The following is a 22,666-nucleotide window of genomic DNA, read 5'->3' as shown; positions in this document are numbered from 1 at the left end:
TGTTTATCAACCATAATACTTCACATGTAGCATTGCACATAGATCGATATTCTGCTTCGGCAGAGGATCTTGAGACAACGTTTTGCTTTTTTGCTTTTCCAGGAGATCAATGAGCTTCCAAGGAATATATAAAAGCCGGTGACAGATCTGCGGCTTTCAACACATTTGGCCCAGTCCGAATCTGCAAAGGCTGTTAAATGAAACGTGCTACTTTTTTTGAAAAAGAATGCCAGTACCTGGTGCACTTTTCAAGTAGCGCAGAACCTTGAAGGCAATTTGGGTATGAGCCTCAGTTGGCTTATGCATAAACTGAGACAAATAATGAACCGAATAGGCAATGTCCGGTCTTGTATGTGATAGATAAATTAATTTTCCTATCAGTTGTTGATACTGTGTGACATCCACAGGTTTTGACTTAGTGAGAGTTAGATTTGTCAAAACATGATTTTGATCTATGGGACAGCTGTTGGGCTTACTTCCACTCATCCCGTATTCATTTAACAGGTCCATACAGTACTTCCTTTGAGAAAGGCAAATGCCATTGGTAGTTTTAATTACCTCAATGCCCAAGAAATATTTGAGTAGGCCAAGATCTTTGATTAAAAACTCAGTTTTTAAAAGATCCTTAATTTTGTTTATTTCTTTTTCACAGTTTCCAGTTAGAACAATATCATCTACATAAACAAGAAGCACAATAAACACAGAGTTCACAGATTTGATGAACATGGAATAATCACACTTAGATTGTGTAAAGCCAATTTTGACCAACACTTGAACAAGTTTTTCATTCCACATTCGTGGAGCTTGCTTTAGGCCATATAGAGACTTATTTAACTTACATACTTTGTTCCCTTTAACATCCAACCCATCAGGTAAAGTCATATAAACTTCCTCTCTAAGGTTACCATATAGGAAGGCGTTGTTAATATCAAGTTGATACAAGGGCCAATCATTTTGGACAGCTAGACTAACAACACATCTGACAGTTACCATTTTAACGACAGGGGAGAATGTTTCCTCAAAGTCAATCCCCTCTCGTTGGTTAAAGCCTTTGGCCACAAGCTGAGCTTTGAACCTATCTACTTCCCCTGTTGACTTGTATTTGACCTTAAATACCCATTTACACCCAATAGGTTTTTTACCACTAGGAAGATCAACAATATCCCATGTATTATTCTTATACAAGGCAGATAATTCATCATTCATAGCATCAATCCACCTTTTATCATTAAGAACATCTTTATAGGTGCATGGTTCAATTATTTTATTGATATTAGCAGCAAAGCAAATGTTCTCGCTAGGTAAGTTGGAATAATTGACGACTTTATCATAGCTATATTTTGCATTCCCAACAATATAATCATCGAATCTTTTAGGAACAGAAGCGGACCTAGTGGACCTTGTAATGTTTTGAGTACCCTTAGGAAGGTTTGACTCATCACCAATGCCACTAGACTCAGCCCTCACAGGTTCAGTTGTAGCCCCCATGGACTCATTCCTCTCAGTCTCAACATCAGCTCCTGATGATTGCTGAGTATCACTATCGACAGTTGACTCAACTGCATCACTGTGTTTGCTGAGTCACAGTGGTTGAGTCAGTAATATCCTTCTCTTCATCATTGGGATTTGTATCACTTGATGTTTCAAAATTGTCAAAGAAGTTGAGTTAGTTTAAAAGGTTTGTACTTATTTGTTCATGAGTGTTATTAAAAGGGAAGACAGTTTCGTGAAAACTGACATCCCTAGAAAAAATGAATTTTCTTTGTTCTAGACTCCAAACCTTATATCCCTTTTTAAGATTTGAATATCCCATAAAAACACATTTTTCAGCTCGTTGCTCAAGTTTATCAGAGTTGTCTAAAATGGTAAAATAGCAAAGACAACCAAAAACTTTCAAGTGATCAAGAGAAGGTTTAAAGCCAAATAACATTTCATAATGAGAACAACCATGCAACACAGAAGAGGGAAGCCTGTTAATCAAGTAGGAAGCAGTAAGCACACATTCAGACCACTATTTGAGGGGAACTTTAGACTGAAATAATAAAGCTCTTGCAACATTTAGCAAGTGTCTATGTTTTCTCTCCACAACACCATTTTGTTGTGGAGTATATGTGCATGAGGTTTGATGAATAATCCCTTTGTTTTTAACAAAGGATGACATTTGAGAATTAATAAACTCGGATCCGTTATCACTACGAAAAACCTTGATATCGACTTCAAATTGAGTTTTGACCAGATTGCAAAAATTTTGTATGTTTTCAAAAACTTCTGATTTGGATTTTAGTAAGTACACCCAAACAGTCCTGGTAAAATCATCAACAACTGTGAGGAAAAATTTGTACCCATCTATGCTAGTGACTTTGTAGGGACCCCAGACATCCAAATGAACTAGATCCCCTACTTTAGATGATCTGTGTTCATTTAGAGGAAAAGGGACTCTATGTTGTTTGGCTTTGTGACAGATGTCACAAGGCTTGATGTTATTTGACTAAGTTTCAATTTGTAAGACTTTCAACACTTGTTCAGCTGGGTGACCCAGCCTTGAGTGCCAGAGCTTTAGATTTTCAGTTTTACTCAAACAAGAGAAATTAGTGCCTAGAGGGTTACCATAGAAGTACAAACGCTCAGTTTGTCTACCAGTCACCAGGGTTTTCTTTGTGCAGGAATCCTGAATGTAACAAGTATTTTCATCAAAAATGACCCTAAGTTTGTTGTCCTTGGCTAACTTATAGACAGAAATAAGATTCACATAGTACTCTGGCACAACAAAAACATCTTTTAAGATCACAGAGTCTGACAACTTAAAGGACCCAATTTTAGTGACTTTAGCATCAGTCCCATTTGGATGTTTAATGGTAATATTATATTCAGACACATCAACTAAGTTAAACATGTTTTCACTGGTCATGACCATATGCTGGTTTGCACCAGAATCAATGATCCAATTCAGATTCTGTGTTGAAGGCCCCATAGAGTTAAAACAGAAAGAATTTTTATAGTTTCTAAGAGTAGAGAAGGAGTTAAAGCATTTACCTCCTACATTGGATTCTTCAGTTTTATTTTCATTCAGCAAACCTAGCAACTTAGAAAACTGATCAGCAGACAGAGTGTTCAAGGAACTAGCACTTTTGTCACTCACAGAATTGTTCACAGATAGACTATTGTTTCTATTAGTAGAATTATTAGACCTAGACCATTGACCATTTTGATTTGGCTTTTGTCTATAATTGGTAGGGTAGCCATCAAGCTCATAACATTTGTCAACAGTATGCCCAATTTTGTTGCAATGAGTACACTTAAGATTAGGATTAGGGTCCTTGTTAAACCTTTTTTTATTGTCATTGAAGTTATTTATTTTAGCAGCAAAACCAACATTAGGAGCTTTGGACCCAGTATTTGATCCTCTATGAGACTCTTCTCTAGAAATGATAGAGAAGGCAGTTTTGATAGTTGGTAGAGGATCCCTGGTTAAAAGATTAGTCCTAACAGGTTGATAAATATCATCCAGGCCCATCAGGAATTGCATAAGTTTAATTAGCTGATTAAATTCATTAAATTTAGTGGAAGCATTGCAAGTACAAGAGGGCAACTGTAGCATGGCATCAAATTGTTTCCACATTGTGTTAATCTTATGATAATATTCAGAGACACTAGCACCATTTTGACTCACAGAGTTAATTTTTTGAAATAGACCAAACACAACAGAACCATCAACTTTATCATAAGTGTCTTTTAAATCATCCCATACTTCAGACGCAAGCCTAGAATAGACTTGTCCAACATATAATTCCTCAGAAACAGAGTTCAAGATCCATGTTAACACAATTGAATTGCATCTGTCCCATTGACTAGCAAGAACATCATCAGTTTTAGATTTAACACAAGTACCATCAATAAACCCTAGTTTGTTTTTAGCCATTAGAGCTAGCTTCATAGCATTTGACCAAACCACGTAATTTTCAGTTCCTTTTAATTTAATACTCACAATAGTGAGACCACTGGAATCACTAGCATGCAGATATAGAGGATCACTGGCATCAAGCTTACTAACCAAGGTAACAGATGAATCAGATTTATCAGGCATATTTGGCAGGCAAACACAGAAAGTAACACAGAAACAAAGGCAGGTAAAAAAAAATTAAAAAAACACAACCAGCAAATCACAAGGACCGGCGAAGCCTGGACAGAGGTCCGATCAGAGGTTCGTCACTCAAGGTGCCTCCGCAGACGTAATCCAGGGAGGCACAACACAACTGACCAACTAAATGCAACAGAGTGAACCCTCTCTGTGTCCCAATAAATCAAACCGGTATGCCTAAAATCCGGTATCAAGATGCCTAGAATCAAAACAGTCAAAAAAATGATGCAGAGTAAAATAAAAGGGAGAGATGGAACGGACTCACAGTGGGTGCAAAATCTCCGGTCAATCAGGCTTGTAACCTTCACTTAGGGTTACAAGTTTTCTGATCAGAGAACCAAGAACACAATCTGTTGGTTTGCCCTAAAGAGGGACTAACTAGAGTCTTCTTCAAGAGAAATGCAAAAAGCCCAAAAAATTAGGGTTTCAACCTTCAAGAGTAGATCCGTCTCCAGGAAGTCAAAGAGGCTTCGGAAACAGAAGACCGCCACAAACCCTAGAACTTAGGGTTTTACGAACAGCGGCAAGACCAGAATCAGAGCAGCGGAAGACCACCAGAGCACCGCTTTAACCTCGGAGCTCTGATACCATGTCAGAACTCAAGGATTGAAACCACAAACACAATTTTATTAAGAATCTCAGCAAACAGATACACGCACTAGACAATCAGTCAGCACAAGTAAAGATCTCCAGTAGGATGATCTGTATAAGATGAAAGGAAACCCTAATCTCACGAATGTACATGTGAGCAGAGGGAATCATGACAAAATGATATAAGATGAGAGCGAGTGAAGTAAGGAGCTCAAATGAATCAGCCACACCAAACACCCTTCTTTATACGGGCCAAGCCCTAAGGGGCCACCGAGAATCAAGGGAGCCCAAAGCAATCAACAGCAATCAACAGCTAAGCATAAGTAAGGAGCTCAAATGAATCAGCCACACCAAACACCCTTCTTTATACGGGCCAAGCCCTAAGGGGCCACCGAGAATCAAGGGAGCCCAAAGCAATCAACAGCAATCAACAGCTAAGCATAACGGTTACTAGCCCAATGACAGCAACCTCACAAATAATAAACATGGAAATATATTAGAGAAGGCAATGAACATTTAAACTGAATAAATAGTATAAATAGTATTTTATAAATAGTATTTTTAACAATGATGCCTCAAATTTCTGTTCGTGATCCACTAGTTCATACTACTACTAAAGGTCGTCCTAAAAGTGCAACTAGAATCAAATCTTCCCTGGAAGCACCAAAAAAGAGAAGTTGTTCATACTGCAACAAAGTAGGTCATTACATCAGTAGTTGTGCGAAAAAGAAGGTATGATCTTTATTTATTAATAATTAACGACAAATTCTTTTTGTTAATATAATTCTAATATGTACTCTTTTTTTTCTTAAGGCGGACGAGTCAAGACTAGAGAGAGAATGATGATTTGTGAATTAGGTTGAAGAACACACGTGACGTTTGTGGTTGTTTGGTTTGATTTAAAGTCAATAGATACTAAGATTTTGGATTTCTTCTATCATGTGTTCAAATACTGGATCTATTTTTATTTGGATTTTTTAAGTGGAAATGTTATAAATTTCATGTTTCCATTAAAAATTCAACCTTTAATATCTGACGAAAAAACCTAAATTTGGATATCCAGTTTCATGATCACATATGTAAAAATTTGGTTACTTGGTGTCACAAAGTTCTTTCATTAACTTCAAAGTCCCCCAAAGTCAAATTACATAAATATTTCTCAATCAAATTACATGGTCGAATACAAAGGTCCATGACCAAGTTTTTTATAAAAACAAATTTGCTAAAAAAATGATGATATTATCCTATAAGTAGCACAAATTACAAGATCTGATGTTGGTTTCAACAATTAACTTCAAGGGTTTGACTAATAGATCAAGAAGGACGTGGGAGAGATGGGGGAGGGTTTTGATAATGATGGAAAATAAATGATTTAATATATTTTAATCAAAACGACGTAGTTTTGATGGGTTTCACATGTAAGTTAGATGTATAACAGCCCCATATTCACTTTCCCCTTCTTATATTACCATCAAAATATCATAACCATTTATCATTTATATCAAGCACGTGCACCATCACTGGCAATCTGGCGTGCTCATTTTGGGGATGCAAACATATCTTTCCATTAAAATCTTGGGCATTTTTCCTGTGTCATTGACTTTGGCTTGCTTATATATTTCGCTTAGTAAAGGTGGCGATCAATCTTTACAATTATTTAATTATGTTTTTCTTCTGCTTCAAAGCTTTCAAAAGTATTTTTCGGATTTACTGGCTCGCCTTATCCATTGTTCCATTCACACCTAGTCACTTTAGTGATTAGTGGCGAAGCTTGAGATTTCCGACCAAGGGGTCGAAAACGTATATACCCTATAAATTTCTATAAAACCGGGGGGTCGAAAACGTATATACCCAAAAATTTCTATACGAAAACTACATACTCTCCACTACATGTGTAGATTTCAAGACCACCTTTGGCGGTTTTAATTTTCCGAAACCAAGAATTCAAGATAACAATTATTTACCACCAAATTAACGTAGATGGTATAACACATGTGAAAATTAGGGAGATATGGGAGAACTAGTTATAAGTATCGAACCGAAACGAGTGACCCATTTTTTCGGTTATTATGCATAGCTTTGAATTGGTTAATGACTAGTTAGCATGCATAAGGCTGGGTGGTATAGAGTAGCGCCCCCTCTACCTTAGCACAATAACACCCAATAGTGCCCGGGCGCCATTGCCTTCTCGCCAACCCATTAACGTGTGTTAACAAAGAGAAATTGGTGGGGCCCATGTGAACAACCAATCAACTTTTTTTATTATTATTTCTTTTTTTTTCCTTTTTTAATAAGGACGGTTTATTTTATTGCATGGGTGTTATTGAGAAGAAGCAATGGAGCCTGTTGTCTACATGGCACCATTCATACCATGTAGCCCAAATGGCACGCCTTCGTTGATATATGTAGGGCATATCACCGACGGATTAGTGAAGCCTGATTTTACCAACACACGATTGAAAGCCCGAGATCCGAAATCTTATCCTAGGTATCAGCAACGGATTAGCAAGGGAATGCCGTCACTAAACAATTCCCACATTCGACAACTAATGTTTTGATAACTTTGATTTAATTATGTTTCTTTCATTGATACCTTTTTATTCCTTTACGTTGAATTTACTTTAGTTTTATTATTATACTTTATGAATTACAAAGAGTATTGTCTACAACAGCAACTTTATATTTTCTTAAAGATTGAGTAAGAAAGCCATTTGTTCAAACCTTGTACTCTTTAATTGTTGTCACATTTTTTTTATCGATTTTATGAATTACAAAGAGTATTGTCTACAACAACAACTTTATATTTTCTTAAAGATTGAGTAAGAAAGTCATTTGTTCAAACCTTGTTCTCTTGTTGTCACATTTTTTTTATCGAATAGAGTTAAAAAATCAGTTCTATTAATTAAAAAACTTGTTAGATTATACAAAATGTTAAATGAGGCCAATTGAGGAGATTCTATCGGCAATACAAGGAGAAGCTGTATGCGAGTTACAACTGTTGAAACGAATATGAGTTACAACGAAGTTTCGTCGCAAAAGAATTATGGATTTCATTAATTCGTCTTGTGATTCATCTAACGATGGGAAGAAGCAAGTACTCAACATAGAAGAGCTGCAAAACAATAAGTTATAAAAAAATTAAGTATTTCTTTTATACTAAGGATTCTAGTTATTAGCAATTTTTACCTTCCAGAGAAATAAGTACATCGATGATATGGACGCCATGTTCTTCATATCTACTGATTTCGCTCGTGTCCAAAGTGCCAAAACCGTTGCAAGATGTCCCAATATCTATTGCAAATCCAAGGGTTAAATGCATAGGTTAGTAACTTGTTTTGGTCAAATTTCCGTCGCTGAATTTGTCTTGAATTTAAAGTGACTTCAACTTACTTTTAAAGTTTTAGTTTTACTTGACACCCTTTTGCCGATTTTTTTTTGTTCCTTTTTAGATATTTTGATTTCAAAACTTGGGTGGTCATAAGTCATAACATCCCTAATTTGAACTTGCACTAATTTAATCAGCATCTAAAAGAACTTTTTTTAGAGATAAGTAATTTTTAAAATCTTATACGTATTTCGAATAAAATTCGACTTTCAATGAAGTAGAAAAAATAAAACAAATTTTTTTTTTGTATTTCAATTTTTAAAAAATAATAAATATTGTTATTAGATAACAACCAGATTAAATGTTAAATGAAAAGTAGAAAATTTTTGAAAATTAGTAAAATAATGTTAAAATTAGTGCACTTTCACTTTTGCCCCCGAATGCCCACACATATATACATTATATGCGCATACCGCAAGTGGGCGTTAAAATTTGAAAATGAAAGTATTTTTAGATCCATTTAGCAACACTATTTTTAAAATCCTTACCGTCGCGTATCTACTCCACGTAGAGGACGAGGTTGCGCCAACAAAAATAGAGACACCATAAGCCATTCCAAGAAGCCAAATGCAACTCCAAAACATCTACAAATGATCAGGCCGTTCAACTAATTAGACTTGAACAAATAACGAGTTAACTGTCACCAAAGATCAGGAGTTTAAATCTTGCAAGTGCATGTTGTGATATATTTATCCTAGAAAAACGAGGATTTTGTATTAAAAAAAATTAATTTACCCGTTCTGGACCGATTTGAGAAGCAAGTGATTTTATTCCATGCATCTCGTCTCCTTTTATGTCAGGAATGTCCTAAAAATTCAAACAATGAATCCTTAATCCTTCCAAATAGAAGCCAACTGTTTGGAATCTAAGATATCTTGCATCACCATGCACACATATTATATAATATGAATATTGGATTTTAATAATGCAAACTTTTCGTCGTTGGCCGCCAACAGTTCCAACTTAAAAAATAACCACTGACAGTCCTAACTATTGATATATTGGTCACCAATGGACCCTGATTAACAGAACCCTAACGGCGTTAGTGTCCGGTCGCTGGAAAACCGATTTTGGCCAGAAAAAGGTTTCTAAAGGTCCGATCTAAAGGTTACAAAGAGGTTTGGGACGAAGATGTTAAGTTTTCCGGTGAAAAAAGGAGTTTTCCGGCGACTTCATTAATTGGGGCTTTTACTAGAAAAAAGGTCCTAAAGATCGGTAATAAGGTTACAAAGAGGTTTGGGCCGAAAATGTTGAGTTTTCTGGCCAAAAATGAGTTTTCTGGCCAAATACGTTTTCCGGCGACTCGAGACTAACGACGTTATGGTTCTGATACTCAGGGTCCATTGGAGGCCAATATGTTAATAGTTGGGACTGCTAGTGGTTATTTTTAAAGTTGGGGCTAGTGGCGGCAAACGGCTACTAGTTGGGATTATCGATATCCAATATTCCTATATAATAATTAATCACTCACCTTAAACAGTATCAGGACGACCGAGAAAACAAGGAGCATAGCGACCGAAAAAAAGTGACGCCTTGAAAGAACAACTCCTCCACGAATAGCGTTCTACGGATTAAAAGTTACGCTTAAGTTTTCTTTGATAATATAGTTTTGACCTTAATTTGTAACCAGTGACAGAACCAGAACTTTTTAATTAATGTAGTAACTTATGTACATGTTTGTAACCTAATTAATGTAGTAATGTATGTACCTGCACGTGTATGTAATATCCAAATGGCATGGCTAGTGCTCGTGAATTTATCATGTATAAAACCGCAGTGTAAGGAAACCTCTTCCATCGTAAAAGTGGTAACTGAAAAAAAATATATATATATATTTTGATAATTAATCATATGTTAAGACTTGTATATAACTAATGCATGTTAAGTAAGCCCTGGTGACTATATTTGAAATAAGGTGGTGATATCCTAGTGGCATGTGCAGTGGCGAATCTTGAGATTTCCGACCGGTGGTCGAAAACGAATATACCTAAAAAAATTATAAATCCGGGGGGTCGAAAACATATATACCTAAAAAAATCTATATGAGAACTACATACCAGACACTACTGAGCGAAATGTTCGGAAGGTCGGGAGCCCCCCGGCCCCCACAAAGTTGCGCCCCTTATTAGGTGTTTATCGTCACCAAAGTGATGTGGGTTCGAGTTCACAAAGTGGGGAATAGGTGAATTTTAGAAGTAGATTTTAAAAGGGTGTGTTTGTTCGTCGTTAAAAAAATGAAATAAGGTGTGACTACTTACCACATTTGCCGAATACGCGGTTCCAACTAAAAACCAGGCAAAGAGACCACAAAATAGTGGCCTGGAACCGGATATCATCGCGATCGACAAACTCTACATAATAAGAAGATACATTAGTCGCGGAAGCACATTGCGTTTCTTTGACATTCACGACGGTATATGAAGTTTTAGCAACAGGTTGTTTTCATTTGCGACGAGATTTTGTATACCAAAACCTAAGTTTAATTTGTTACCATGATAGCCGATAATGCTGTCACAATGATGGCTGTATTCATGGTCAACTCTCCAGACGCCAACGGAAGATAAGGCTTGTTAATCTAAGACATTACATTATCAAGGATATCATCAGTAAATTAAATTCGTAAATTAAATTCAAGTGGGATGAAGAGCAAAAGTAAATTAATTACTAATTTGATGTATAATATACCTTGTCGATTTCTATGTCGCAGATCTGATTGAATCCACAAACATATATTTGCATAAAAATGCCTCCAATTATAGCCTGAAAAAACATTATATATATATATATATATATATATATATATATATATATATATATATATATATATATAGTGTTAACGTTTATTTAGAAATATTATGAATTATGAAAGTATTTCATAATAGTACTACTACACAAATAATTATAACTGTCGGTAATCTGTCAGTAATTATCCGATAGCAATCTGTCTGATACGATGTTCGTTGTGATGTTGATTGTTGGCATAGTAGTCGGTAACCCATCACTAATTATCCCGTTGGTGATCTGTCGGTAATTTCCGTCAGTAATCACTCAGCAATACCCACACCCTGATTCCGACCAACTATCACCGACAAATTCGCGTCGGTAACCATCTTCACCGATGGATGTGAGCTTTCGTGAAAGTCATTAGTTTTGTAGTGTAAGTTGGTCAGCAATTACCTGAAATACTTTGACGAAGAACAACGATGAGAGATCCGAACGACTTTCAACAGCCAAAAGAGATGTAGAAAGCACACTAAGAACCTAAAACATCAAATACAAGATATAATAACTAGTTTAGGTTACTTGATAACTAGTGAAACATTTTTGTTTCATTAGAATTCATAAGGTAAAAAGAAGTTTTTAATCCGACCGTCGCTATTGCTGCATAAGGTCTTGAAAACCTGAACAAAATATCCATTCCACTGAATGCAGATTCTACCAAATTAGTCGCTGAGGCTCGAGTCCGGTCAGTAGGAAATAATTCATTCGATACACAAGCTGCGTTCACTACGTTCGTCGCATTTTGTGACCGAAACATCCCAACACGAAGGTAATCATTTTGCATTTGACAATTGTGACGCTTTCCTTGAAACTTCATAGTGGTGTAGCTTTTCTTGACGTTACATGTTCCAAGGGAATATCTTGTTCCTGATGAAAGTTTTTGATGAATTATACGCAAATAATTCATTGCTAACGAAGAAAAGGGATTGAAACTAGAATATTACCTGAAGCTACTGGCACTTTACGCGACGAAGTAGTCGTTGCAAGAGATTTAATAAGTTGAGTCGCCATAAGTATTGTTTCTTTGAACAAGTGCTTGTACGGCAACAAGCCCTTTTATGCTGTCTAGTGTCTCTAGGTTGTTCGGTTCACAATCTAACACGTAGACGTTCTTTTCTTGTAAAATAACCAACATTATTTTTTATTTTATAGTTATCATGTTATTGTATTTTTTCCCTACACATTTGAAAAGTAAATGATCTATGGTCCTTAGGTAATATTTAAGGTAAGCGCATGATGAAACAATGGTTAACCGAGCAGGGTTAACTCACTGATCTCGTCAAGAAGGGTTAATCCCTTCCTCTCGAGGATCGCTGGCTGGATCACCGGTGGTTGATCTCCTGCACAAGGAAACAAGCCGTGACTCGTAACAAGGAGGATGGGGTGGGGGGTGCTCCTTGTTACCACTCTCCGGCGTGAGAATCAGTAGTTTGCTTGGGAAGCAAAGTAAGATAGTAGTAGTAGTGAGAGAGTTGTGAGAAGATACCTCAAACCTGGTTTGGGGTTGGTATTTATAGCCGAGGAGTGGAGGAGGATGATGATGGATGGACTGACGACGTGCTGCCCCTTTTCAGGTGTGTCAGGCCCGTCGGTTATGGAGGTTACGCCACGTCAGTCCATTGCTTACGTAGCTCTGACAGGTAACTGTCATTGGTGCTACTTGCACTGTGGTGTCAGTACCACTTGCTTGAGTACATAGGATGCGGTGCAAGCCGCATCGCTACGTGCGGTAACATCTGAAGTTACCGCGTCTCCTACTTGTGATCAAGGAATACGCGAGATGCGGTGCTAGCCGCATCGTCGTCTTGCCTGCATCCCTTGTTGTGACGAAAATGTCCGTATGGTGCGGTGTCAGCCGTACCACTACGTTCATCTCCTTCTATGCCTAAGGTAAGGCTTTCCTGTTTTGATAGAAGTGTTCACTGGACGCGGTGCGATGCCGCATCGCTGTGAATACTTCCGTTTTCGTACACCAGATGTGATGCTATGTCGCATCACTCTACCGTTCTCCTGTTCCATGTAAGTCCTCCTTTGTTACTAGATAGATTGGATTCAACCCTTGTGTCGATGCGTTCCCGCATGGGCACAAGTGGGTTGTTAGCTAGTGGGGGTTTTGATAAGGGTAATGGTCACTCGCGGTCGATGCTGACGCGAGATCTGGGACCATACCCCTTCAAGTCCCCCCAGTCTAGTGTTGCTGCCACATACAAGGTGTATGTGGGAGGAGTACTGGACTATGGTGTTTGGAAGGTGGAGGTCCGGAAGGGTCATCTGACGCCTCTTCCGTATCGGTGAAGGAATCTCGTCTGATGCGAGATTCTCAGCCGATTTATGTCACCAGGTGGTCTGCCACCTGTTGTTGTGTCGAAGGTCTCTTGGAGACCTTGTTAGTAATGCTGCACAAACTTCGAACCAACCTCTGAGATGGTGGTTCGAAGGTATGTGGAGGTTTCCCATCCTTTAAAGGTGGGCTTTTCTTCCTACCAATTGTTGAATTGGTGCATGAAGAAGAAAAGAAACTTTTGGACCAATCTTTGAGACTGGGATCAAAAGTTGTTGATGCTTGCAAGTGCTTTGCTCGAGCTCTATGTTCAGCATCGAGTTATGAGACGACAATCCCTTTTTTGTGGGGTTTTCGTGTTTATCGTCATAGCTCTCTAGTAACCGCACGTTCTTTGCGGTTACCTCGTTGCGTCATTGTTGGCCATGTTTGGTCGAACAATGTATATTCATACTATGGGTAAATAAACATGGTCATAGGCAAGGGTATGCCCACCATTGTTTATTCTATGCGGCCCATAATCGGGTTAACAAAGTCATAAGCAGACTTGTTACCGCTGTTCGGACGCTTGTTGTTCGACGAGAGTTTATTTAGAGCGCTGTTCTGCGTTCGTTTTGGAGCCACTTACCTTCCCGCTCCAATACCGAGTTTGCCATGCAGTAGCATTGTTCGGTGATGTGGAGTGAGCTTGGCTCTTCCGTAGCAACCACTCTGCGGAAGCTATGGTTATGTCCGTAGCTCCTCGTGAGTGTCTGTGGTTTTGTATTACCATATTTGCTCGAAGTGGGTGTGGGTCGGATGTAGCTCTTGAAGGTTCAGGAGACAGGGTTGCTGATGTGCGTTCGCGTGCATACCCTTCCTTCCTTTTGTTAGAGAAGGTGTTCATGTACCCTCTGCGGTTGTGAACCGGGCAGGAGGGATTTGAAGCTTGAAGAGAATGAAGGCAATGCAGTTCCCCTGTGTCTGAGATGCGGTTCAGTCCAACGGCCAGCGCTGGTTCTGAGCATCTGACACACCTGAACGGGCGCGTGTGTGGGAAGGCCGCATATTCCACGTGTGCTCGTGGGTAGTGCGGATAGGTATTATACCCCCTTATAGTGTAAAGATATATGTTTTTACCTATTTTTAGGGGTATGTTAAAAAACGACATGCGGTATGGGTTATGGTGCGGTATACCAGAGAAACCGCATGCCGCTTATAATTGGATAATGTAGTCGCTTTTTGTTGCATACGTGGCTGGACGCACGTGTGAGTTGGTGGAAGTTGGTGAGATCTTCCTGGCATGTGCTGAAATGAAAGGACGTTTGCACTGCCCGAGGCATTAAATGCACTGTAGCGAAGAGTGTAAACGTCTCTTGTGTCAGGCGCGTGAGCGGCCACGCGCGCGTGATAACCGTCAGCGGAAACGGCGCTCGACACGTGGTGTCCTATGATTCGCTCTTTTTGAACGTGATCATTTGTTTTCTCCCTCCGCATTAGTTGCGATGGGTATATAAGGGGAAACCGTTCGTGGTTTCCCCTCACTTGTTCGAAAATTCAAAAAATTTGCCGTTTGAGAGAGAAATTGTTATCTGTCTTCTCCGACTATTTTTTCTGAAATTCCGGTGAGGTTGCTGGTGTTTCCGTTCACCATCTTTCGCTTCTTGAATATTTCTTGATGGCTGAACCATCGAATCCACACAATGTGGAGGGTGAAAACCCTGAACAGCCGGTAATGGCTGAAGAAGAAGACGAGGGGGCTGCCGGTGTTGGTTTACCGGCGTTAAGGTGGACCAAGAAGTCTTTTGACAATCTTATGCTTACTGTCCAAATGCCCCCTGAATATGGGGCTCAATATCCATCGGAGGGTGATACTGGTGCCGACGCTCCGGCCGGTTATGTGACCATGTGGGCCGACTTTTTTGGTGACTGTAATCTCCGGTTACCGTTGACGGTGTTTGTCGTGGATGTCTTGGAGTGGTACAAGGTCCACATTTCTCAAGTGAGTCCGTTTGGTATGATTCGGATTCGAAATTTTGAGTTCACCTTCCGTGCTCTTGGTATAGAGCCTACCGTCGGAGATTTCCGACGGTTCTATCAGATGACAGTGTCCATGGGGTTCTTTTCTTTCCGTCAACGAGACGGTACCCCCAAGCTGATGACTCCCCCCAAGGGGATGACGATGTGGAAGAAGAAATTCTTCTACATCAAAGCTGCTGCCATTGTTGCAGATATGACGTTTCGGAATGTGACCGAGACGATCATCGCGGAGACCATTGCGGTCCCTAGCTCGAAGTCAGTGGAATGGTTTCCTCAGTTGCAGACCATTGAGACCGTGAAGCTGACGAATACGCAACTATGGCTGTTGCGTATGATGCTGAGGAGGAGCAAGAACTCGAAACCCGTGGTGCGGGAGAAGAGCGGTGGTACGTACTTTTTATCTGTTTACGTTCCTTATTTTTGTGTGCGTTACTGATATTTGTGTTTGCTATCAGAAAATGCTCCTGCATGGAGGATGTTTGCCCCGGATTTCCTGGGTACGGTTGAGACCGTGGTTTGTGCGGATGGTGAAGAGGATCACAATACTATCATCCGTAGCAACTTCCGGGTGCCTACTGAGGCTGCACTGGCAGTTGAGTTGCCGCCAGGCAAAGGTATAGTATCCAAGCTTTGTCACTTGTGTTGATAATGTTGGTTTATTGACGTATTGATTCCATGCAGGTGATCTTGGGGCCTTGGGGGACCCCGAAGCGAAAGGTGTGCCAAAGAGGCAAACTGTGAAGGGCGTGCGCTTTCGCCAAAAGAAGATAAAGGAGGTCACTACTGTGCCTCATCTGGTGCCGCAGGCAGCAGGTATCTCTCATTCCTCTTTTCGTCGACATAAGGATTATGTGATAGTATCTGATACCCTTGAGGGTTTGGGTACAGCCGCGGAGTCACGTTCTGGTGCTGCGAAGAAGCAGGCAGAAGAGGCGGCTGCGGGAGGTACAGCTGCGGGTCCCCCTGTGATTGGTGAGAAGAGGAGGCCAGAGCAGAAAGCTGCTGGTGGTGTTGAAACCAAACGTCGGAGACTAGTAACCAAAAGGTCTGCTCCGACGCAGAAAAAACCTGCGGTTGTCGTTGGTAAGTGTAGGCTATCTAGTCTTAACTGTTGTGTAACTAGTTTTGATAGCTATTTGACTTTTTTGCAGAGCCTCAAGATGAAGATTTTTCTATCTTCGATGCTCCGGAGTCCCCCCCGCGTGCCACGGGTGCGGGTGCAACGGAGGTGCCGTCGACACCCCCTGCCAAGGTGGTGTCGGAGTCGACTGTGCGGACAAAGGGTACCGCAGAGAATGTGGCCACCCAGATTTTTGATACCGTGGATTCATCCAACAATCTTATTAGTCCCCCTGATGGGGATAATTTGGATTTGCGGTTTTCTGATGCTGGGAAAGGAAAGTCTGATGCGGAGGCGCAGAAGACTGATACTGAGCCGCAGAGCTCTGCTGCTGGGGCGAAGGTTACCGGTGCTGGTGCCGGTGGTGCGGGTTATGATGGGCCTCCAATTCAGCCTGGGGAGTCTGAGTTGGAGTATTATTACCGCACATACTCCCAAGGTCGCAGTACTATGTATCACCGACCCCCCTGGACTGTTATGCAGGGGGATGATATTTCGAATGATCCTGCGGCCTGTAAGGAGATTTTGGGTGGTCTGGGGACCCCCTTTGAAGTTGAGCGCGCCCGTGCCGCACCTCGAGAGTTGCGTATAAACCAGCTCTCAACGATGTTGGTAGGGACTTCCATTGTGGCGAATGCCATTTTGGAAGACTATAAAGTGCTGGGCCGCCGCGAGGAGGAGGCCACTCGTATGCGGGCGGAAGGAGAAAAGCTGGTCCAGGCTGCCCGTGCGGGTGCGGAGCAGCTGGAGAAGGACAAAGCTGCTTTTGAGAAGCAGAAGCAGACTTCTGAGTGGGCTGCCACTGCCGAGCTGAAACAGGTGCGTACCCTTGCTAAACTCCTTGCTGACGAGCGCAAGAGTTGGAACGAAAAGTTGTCCAACGAGCGCAAGAAATGGAATGAATCTTGGGCTAAGCAGAATAACGTTCTGTTTCATACTCGGCAGGAGTTGGCGAATGTCAAGGCAGCGAATGCTACCTTGAGCCAGGAGAAGGCTGCGGCTGAGGCCGTTTCTGTGAAAGCGCTGCAGGCGAAGGCCGACGCCCTGAAGGCGCTTGCAGAGGCCAAAGAAGCCGGGGCTCGTGCCTCAAAGGCCCTTGAAGAGGCCGCGGAGAAGGAGAGCCGTTCTTCCAAGGCTCTGGAAGAGGCGAACGCGGAGCGCATTCGTTTGGATAAGGTTGTTTCCAGCCTTCAGGTATGTTTCGTTGCCTCTGTTATATATTGCCTTTATTGTTTTGAAAATATTTACCGAGTGAACTGTTTGCTGTTTTTGTAACAGGCTGAGGTTCAGGCCCGGGAGGTCGCGGTTACGGACCTTACTACCCGCGTGTCCGTCGCGGAGAAGCGGGCTGACGCTGCTGTTGAGGCCAAGGATGCCTTGGTGTCCTCTTTTAACCAGCTGGAAGCTGACCGTGAGTGGTTGCGGACTCACGGCATCGCGCGTGTAAGTATCCGTTGCCTTTACATTTGCTTGGGGTAGCATACAAGACTTATGATCTTTTTATTGCAGATTGTCGAGGCTATCATGAATGCCCCTGAGACCGCATCTGGTTTGGACCTGGTTAAGGAGCGTGCGCGCGATGCTGGCTTCAAGGCTGGTTATAACCGCTGCATTGGGCATATCAATGTATTATCCGCAGGCGGTTATACTGATCAGGCATCCGGGTTCCGTGATGTGGATACCGAAGGTCGTCTGAAAGCGGCCGTCGCCTCCTTTTATGATACGCCCCTTGCCTGTGTAGGGGAGCTGGATGAGTGTTTGGAGGTTGCGGACTATGTTGACCGCTTGCGGATGCTTTACCCTGATGTGGAAGAGGAAGAACCCGCTGGTGGTGCCGGAGGAGACGCGGGTACCAGCGGTACAAAATAGGGTTTAGGTTGGCGAGTGTGCCTCCTTTTTGTATTCCTCTTGTATAGAGTAGGAACTTTATGTAAATTCAGTAAGCATCATGTGGATACTTGAATTTTTTGAATATAAAGTTTCTTTGTTCAGTTTGTACAAGTGTTTTTAATTCTTGCGTGTCTGAACGTGTGTATGCGTAACTTTACCCATTTATGAACGGGGTCAAGTACACTCCATACTTTTGTTGTATGGGTATGCATCAATTCTGTTATTTACCGTGTGAGGGTTTTAGAATTGCTTAAGCTTTGTAAAAGCTTATATTACCGGAACTCTACCCATTTGTGAATGGGGTCGAGTGTACTCCATACCTTTGTCGTATGAGTCCGCGTCAATTCCATTGTTTGCCTTTTTGGGCTCAGGAATTGTGTTAAGTGTTTAACAAAAACTTGTGTATCCGGCCGGATAAAACATGCAAGTCTTTTTGCCTTTTGCTGGCCTATTACAATATTTGTGTGTGGTTACCACTTTGTATGGGTATCACGAATGAAGATTTTGCCAATCTGTTTTTGGGATACCGCAAAGTGGAACACGCATTTGTAATAGTAATAACAAACAATAATGTAGAAAATTGCTTATTTATTTATTTGCAAATGGCCTGCGGCCCGATAGGTTACATAGAGAAATGTAAGAACATGGCTTACATATAACAGCGTCGAAGCTGTTGTGCATTCCATGTGCGTGTGATAGGTTCGCCTTCTAGTGTTTGCAATCTGTACGCGCCTTTCCCTAAGACCTCTTTGATGAGGTAGGGTCCTTCCCACTTGGGGGCGAGTTTGCCTGGGCGCTCGGCATTAGATGCCTCATTGTCGCGTAGGACGTAGTCTCCTGGGTTGAAAGTACAAACGCGGACGCGCGCGTTGTAGTACTTTTCAAGTTTGGATTTATATTTGGCCTCGTTAATGGCAGCGTTTTCGCGCCTTTCTTCCAAGAGGTACAAATCGATCCTGCGTTCCATGTTGTTGTCTAGTTTTTCAATAGCCAACATTCTAGGAGAGGGGAGACCTACTTCTGCGGGGATCACCGCTTCTGAACCGTAGACTAGGCTGAAGGGTGTTTCCCCATTGCTTGTTTTTGGGCTTGTGCGGTGAGCCCATAAGATACTTGGGAGTTCATCGACCCAGCCACGCCTGGCCGTTCCCAACCGTGCCTTGATCCCTTCGACTAGGCTTTTATTGATACTCTCGACTTGGCCGTTCCCTTGCGGGTGTGCGACTGAGGAGAATATGTGCTCAATGTGTAGTTCCTCTAGTCATTTTTGAAATTCGTCGGCAGCGAAGTTGGTGCCGTTATCGGTGACAATGCACATTGGTAATCCGAAACGGCAGATGATGTGTTCCCAAATGAATTTTCTTGTTATCATAGCAGTGGTTGAGGCGAGTGGTTTTGCTTCTACCCATTTGGTGAAGTAATCAACCGCCACTATGATAAATTTGACCGCACCTGGAGCGTCAGGGAAAGGTCCCACAACGTCAATTGCCCATTTCTGAAAGGGCCATGCGGTTGTAACGGGGACTAAGTTGTTTTTTGGCCGCAAGGTCTTTGGAGCATGACGTTGACAGTCGATGCACTTGCGCAACTCTTTGACGGCGTCCAGGTGCATGCCGGGCCAGTAATATCCGGCATTCATGATTTTGGCCACTACCATGCGTGGTCCAGCGTGTATGCCACATATGCCCTCGTGTATCTCTCGAATGAGGTATGTGGCATCCTGGGGGTTGACGCATCGTAGTAGTGGTCCGAGGTATGACTTGCGGTATAAGATACCGTCTCCCATCTGATAATGGCACGCTTTGTATTGTAGTTTGCGTGCTTCTGATTTGCTTTCGGGAGTCACACCGGATTGTAGATATGCGATAATAGGTGTCATCCATGATGTTGAACCGTATTGAATGACGTTGACTTGGCGCAGGGGTACCGAAGGATTTTGCAGGATTTCGATGCGTATCTCCTTTGCCAAGTGTTGGAAGCTGGTAGATGCAAGTTTTGATAGTGCATCTGCGGATTTGTTTTCGCTTCGATTAATATGGCGAATATTGAATGAAGCGAATTTGGATTTTAGTTGCAGGACTTGCTCGAGGTAGAGGATCATGATATCCCCTTTTGCGGCATAGTCGCCGCGTACTTGGCCTGCAACTAACAAAGAGTCGACGTGGGCTTCCAGATGTTGCACGCCGATTTTTACTGCTAAACGTAGCCCCGCTAACAGAGCCTCATATTCTGCCTCGTTGTTTGTGCTTTTGAATTCGAGGCGGATTGCATATGTAAGTTCTTGGCCGTCAGGGCTGACGAGTCGCAGACCTGCACCCGCCCCTTCGTCGTTGGAGGCACCATCTGTGAAGAGTGCCCATGTCTCTGAGGAGGGTGGCGTTGGTGCAGGAGTTTGTGCTTATTCGCATTCTTGGATGCGATTCACCGGTACTTCGGTGGCGAAATCAGCTAAGATCTAGCCTTTGATCGCGGGGCGCGGTTTATAATGTATCGTGTGTGCGCCCAGCTCGATGGCCCATTTCGCTAATCGCCCGGAGATGTCGGGTTTGGAGAGGATCGGGCCGATCCTGTAATTGGTTAGCACTGTGATGACGTGGTTTACGAAGTAGCGTCGCAACCGTCTTGAAGCGTGCACTAATGCTAGCACCAATTTCTCCATTATTGAGTACCTCGTCTCTGGGTCGTTGAGCATCTTGCTGATGTAGTAGATGGGTGTTTGGACCCCCTTTCGCTCCACAATTAGTACCGCACCCACCGCGTTGTCCGCGGCGGATAGGTATAGTATGAGTGGCTCATCCTTGCGTGGTGCGGTTAAAGTTGGGAGTTGTATCAAACACTCCTTCATTTCCCGGAAGGCCTGTTCAGCCTCTGCGGTCCACTGGAATTGTTCTTTCTTTGAACAGCTTCGCAGGGTCTTGATGAACGGATAAGACTTAGCTGCGTGGTTGGCTAAGAATCTGTTAAGTGCCGCTAGCCTGCCGGCTAGCCGTTGCATATCCTTCATCGATGAAGGCGATGGCATGCGCTCGATCGCCTGGACCTTCTCCGGGTTTACCTTGAATCCATCTTTAGTCACGATGAACCCAAGGAATTTGCCTTCTTCCATTCCAAACGAGCATTTCCCTGGATTGAGCTTTATGTTAACGCTTCGCAGAGTTTGGAATGTTCTTTCGATATCTGTGAGCATGGTATCTTCTTCCATGCTCATGACGACCAGGTCGTCCATGTAGATTTCGACACTTTTGCTTATTTGGCCGCGGAAAGTGTCGTTCATCAACTTTTGGTAGGTTGAGCCCGCGTTGCGCAACCCAAACGGCATTTTTGTATAGCAGTAATTTCCGGTGGGAGTCCGGAATGCCGTTTTGTCTTCATCCTCGATTGCCATTTGTACTTGATGGTATCCTTTGTAGCAATCGAGGAAACACTTCCACCTGAATGGTGCGAGGTTATCGACCTTTTCGTCGATTTCTGGAAGCGCGTAACAATCCTTGGGGCAGGCTTTGTTAAGGTCTTTGTAATCGACGCACATGCGCCAGCCCCCGGACGGTTTTTCTACCATGACTGGGTTGGACAACCAAGTCTGGTATTTGACTTCCCGCAGGATGCCTGCGGAGAGCAGTTCTTCGATCTGCTCTTGCATCGCCTGATTTTTAGCTGACCCAAGGTGGCGTTGGCCTTGGATCACTGGCTTGATACCTGGCATGGTTTTCAAGTGATGTTGCGCAATATCACGTGGGACCCCGGTCATGTCTGCGGGTGTCCACGCGAAGATGTCTTGGTTCCTGAAGAGGAGCTGCTTCAGTTGCGCTTTGGTGGTCGGGGACAAGGCGTGACCCAATGTGACCTTTTGTTCTGGGTATCTCGCGTTGAGAACCCATTTTTCTGGCTGGTCATTAGGGGTAGGCCTTGCGACCTTGGTCGGACGTACTTCGTCCGACATCATGACGTCCCTGCGGGCATAGATTATCGCGACCCCCGATTCGGTTGGGAAACCAACCGCAGAGTGGGGGACCGACGTAATCATATTGAAATCTCCTTGGGATTCTCTCCCGAGGAGTACGTCATATTTGGAGGTGTGAGGTAAAACCATGAAGTTTACCTCTTCTGTCCTTGTGCGGTTTCCGCTGGAAAGACGCACAGGAAAAGTAATCTGGCCTAGGGGAAAGACAGTTTCCCCTGCGAACCCGGTTAACGGGTAATCTACTGCTTGCAACCGATCTTTGTCCTCCTGGTCGAACTGGTTGAAGCATTGTTCGTAGATTATATCAGATGTACTGCCCGGGTCGATGAATAGACGCTCGGTGCAGTAGTGTGCCAGTTGGCCTGAAATGACGACGGCGCGCCTATCGCGCGGTCCGCCTCGGACTTTTGGAAAGACTACTTGCTCGTCCTTCCAGTCACATTCCGGCCTTCTTGCCGCTTTCCGCGGCCTGCCCTTGCCTCCGTGGATCATGTGGGTGG

At 42.5% G+C, this 22,666-nt stretch overlaps 2 protein-coding genes across 2 annotated transcripts; both read right to left on the bottom strand.

Moving 5' to 3' along the window:
* Nucleotides 1–7,674: 7,674 nt before the first annotated feature.
* LOC118482732 (probable homogentisate phytyltransferase 1, chloroplastic) lies at nt 7,675–9,458 on the bottom strand. The gene is made up of 5 exons (XM_035978368.1): nt 9,405–9,458; nt 8,850–8,921; nt 8,603–8,698; nt 7,916–8,020; nt 7,675–7,841 (listed from the first exon to the last, which is right to left on the bottom strand). Exons 1-5 carry the CDS (start codon nt 9,456–9,458, stop codon nt 7,800–7,802), a joined length of 369 nt encoding a protein of 122 aa, XP_035834261.1. The 3' UTR covers nt 7,675–7,799.
* A 115-nt stretch (nt 9,459–9,573) lies between these two features.
* LOC110883007 (homogentisate phytyltransferase 1, chloroplastic) lies at nt 9,574–11,921 on the bottom strand. The gene is made up of 8 exons (XM_022130874.2): nt 11,840–11,921; nt 11,485–11,762; nt 11,292–11,375; nt 10,800–10,874; nt 10,606–10,689; nt 10,373–10,465; nt 9,824–9,925; nt 9,574–9,678 (listed from the first exon to the last, which is right to left on the bottom strand). Exons 1-8 carry the CDS (start codon nt 11,904–11,906, stop codon nt 9,574–9,576), a joined length of 888 nt encoding a protein of 295 aa, XP_021986566.2. The 5' UTR covers nt 11,907–11,921.
* Nucleotides 11,922–22,666: the final 10,745 nt, after the last annotated feature.

The sequence above is a fragment of the Helianthus annuus genome, chromosome 10 (assembly GCF_002127325.2).
Source record: "Helianthus annuus cultivar XRQ/B chromosome 10, HanXRQr2.0-SUNRISE, whole genome shotgun sequence".
NCBI classification, from domain to species: Eukaryota; Viridiplantae; Streptophyta; class Magnoliopsida; order Asterales; family Asteraceae; genus Helianthus; species Helianthus annuus.
The sequence above is the reverse complement of the archived record's forward strand: the minus strand, read 5'-3'. Positions and strand labels throughout refer to the sequence as shown.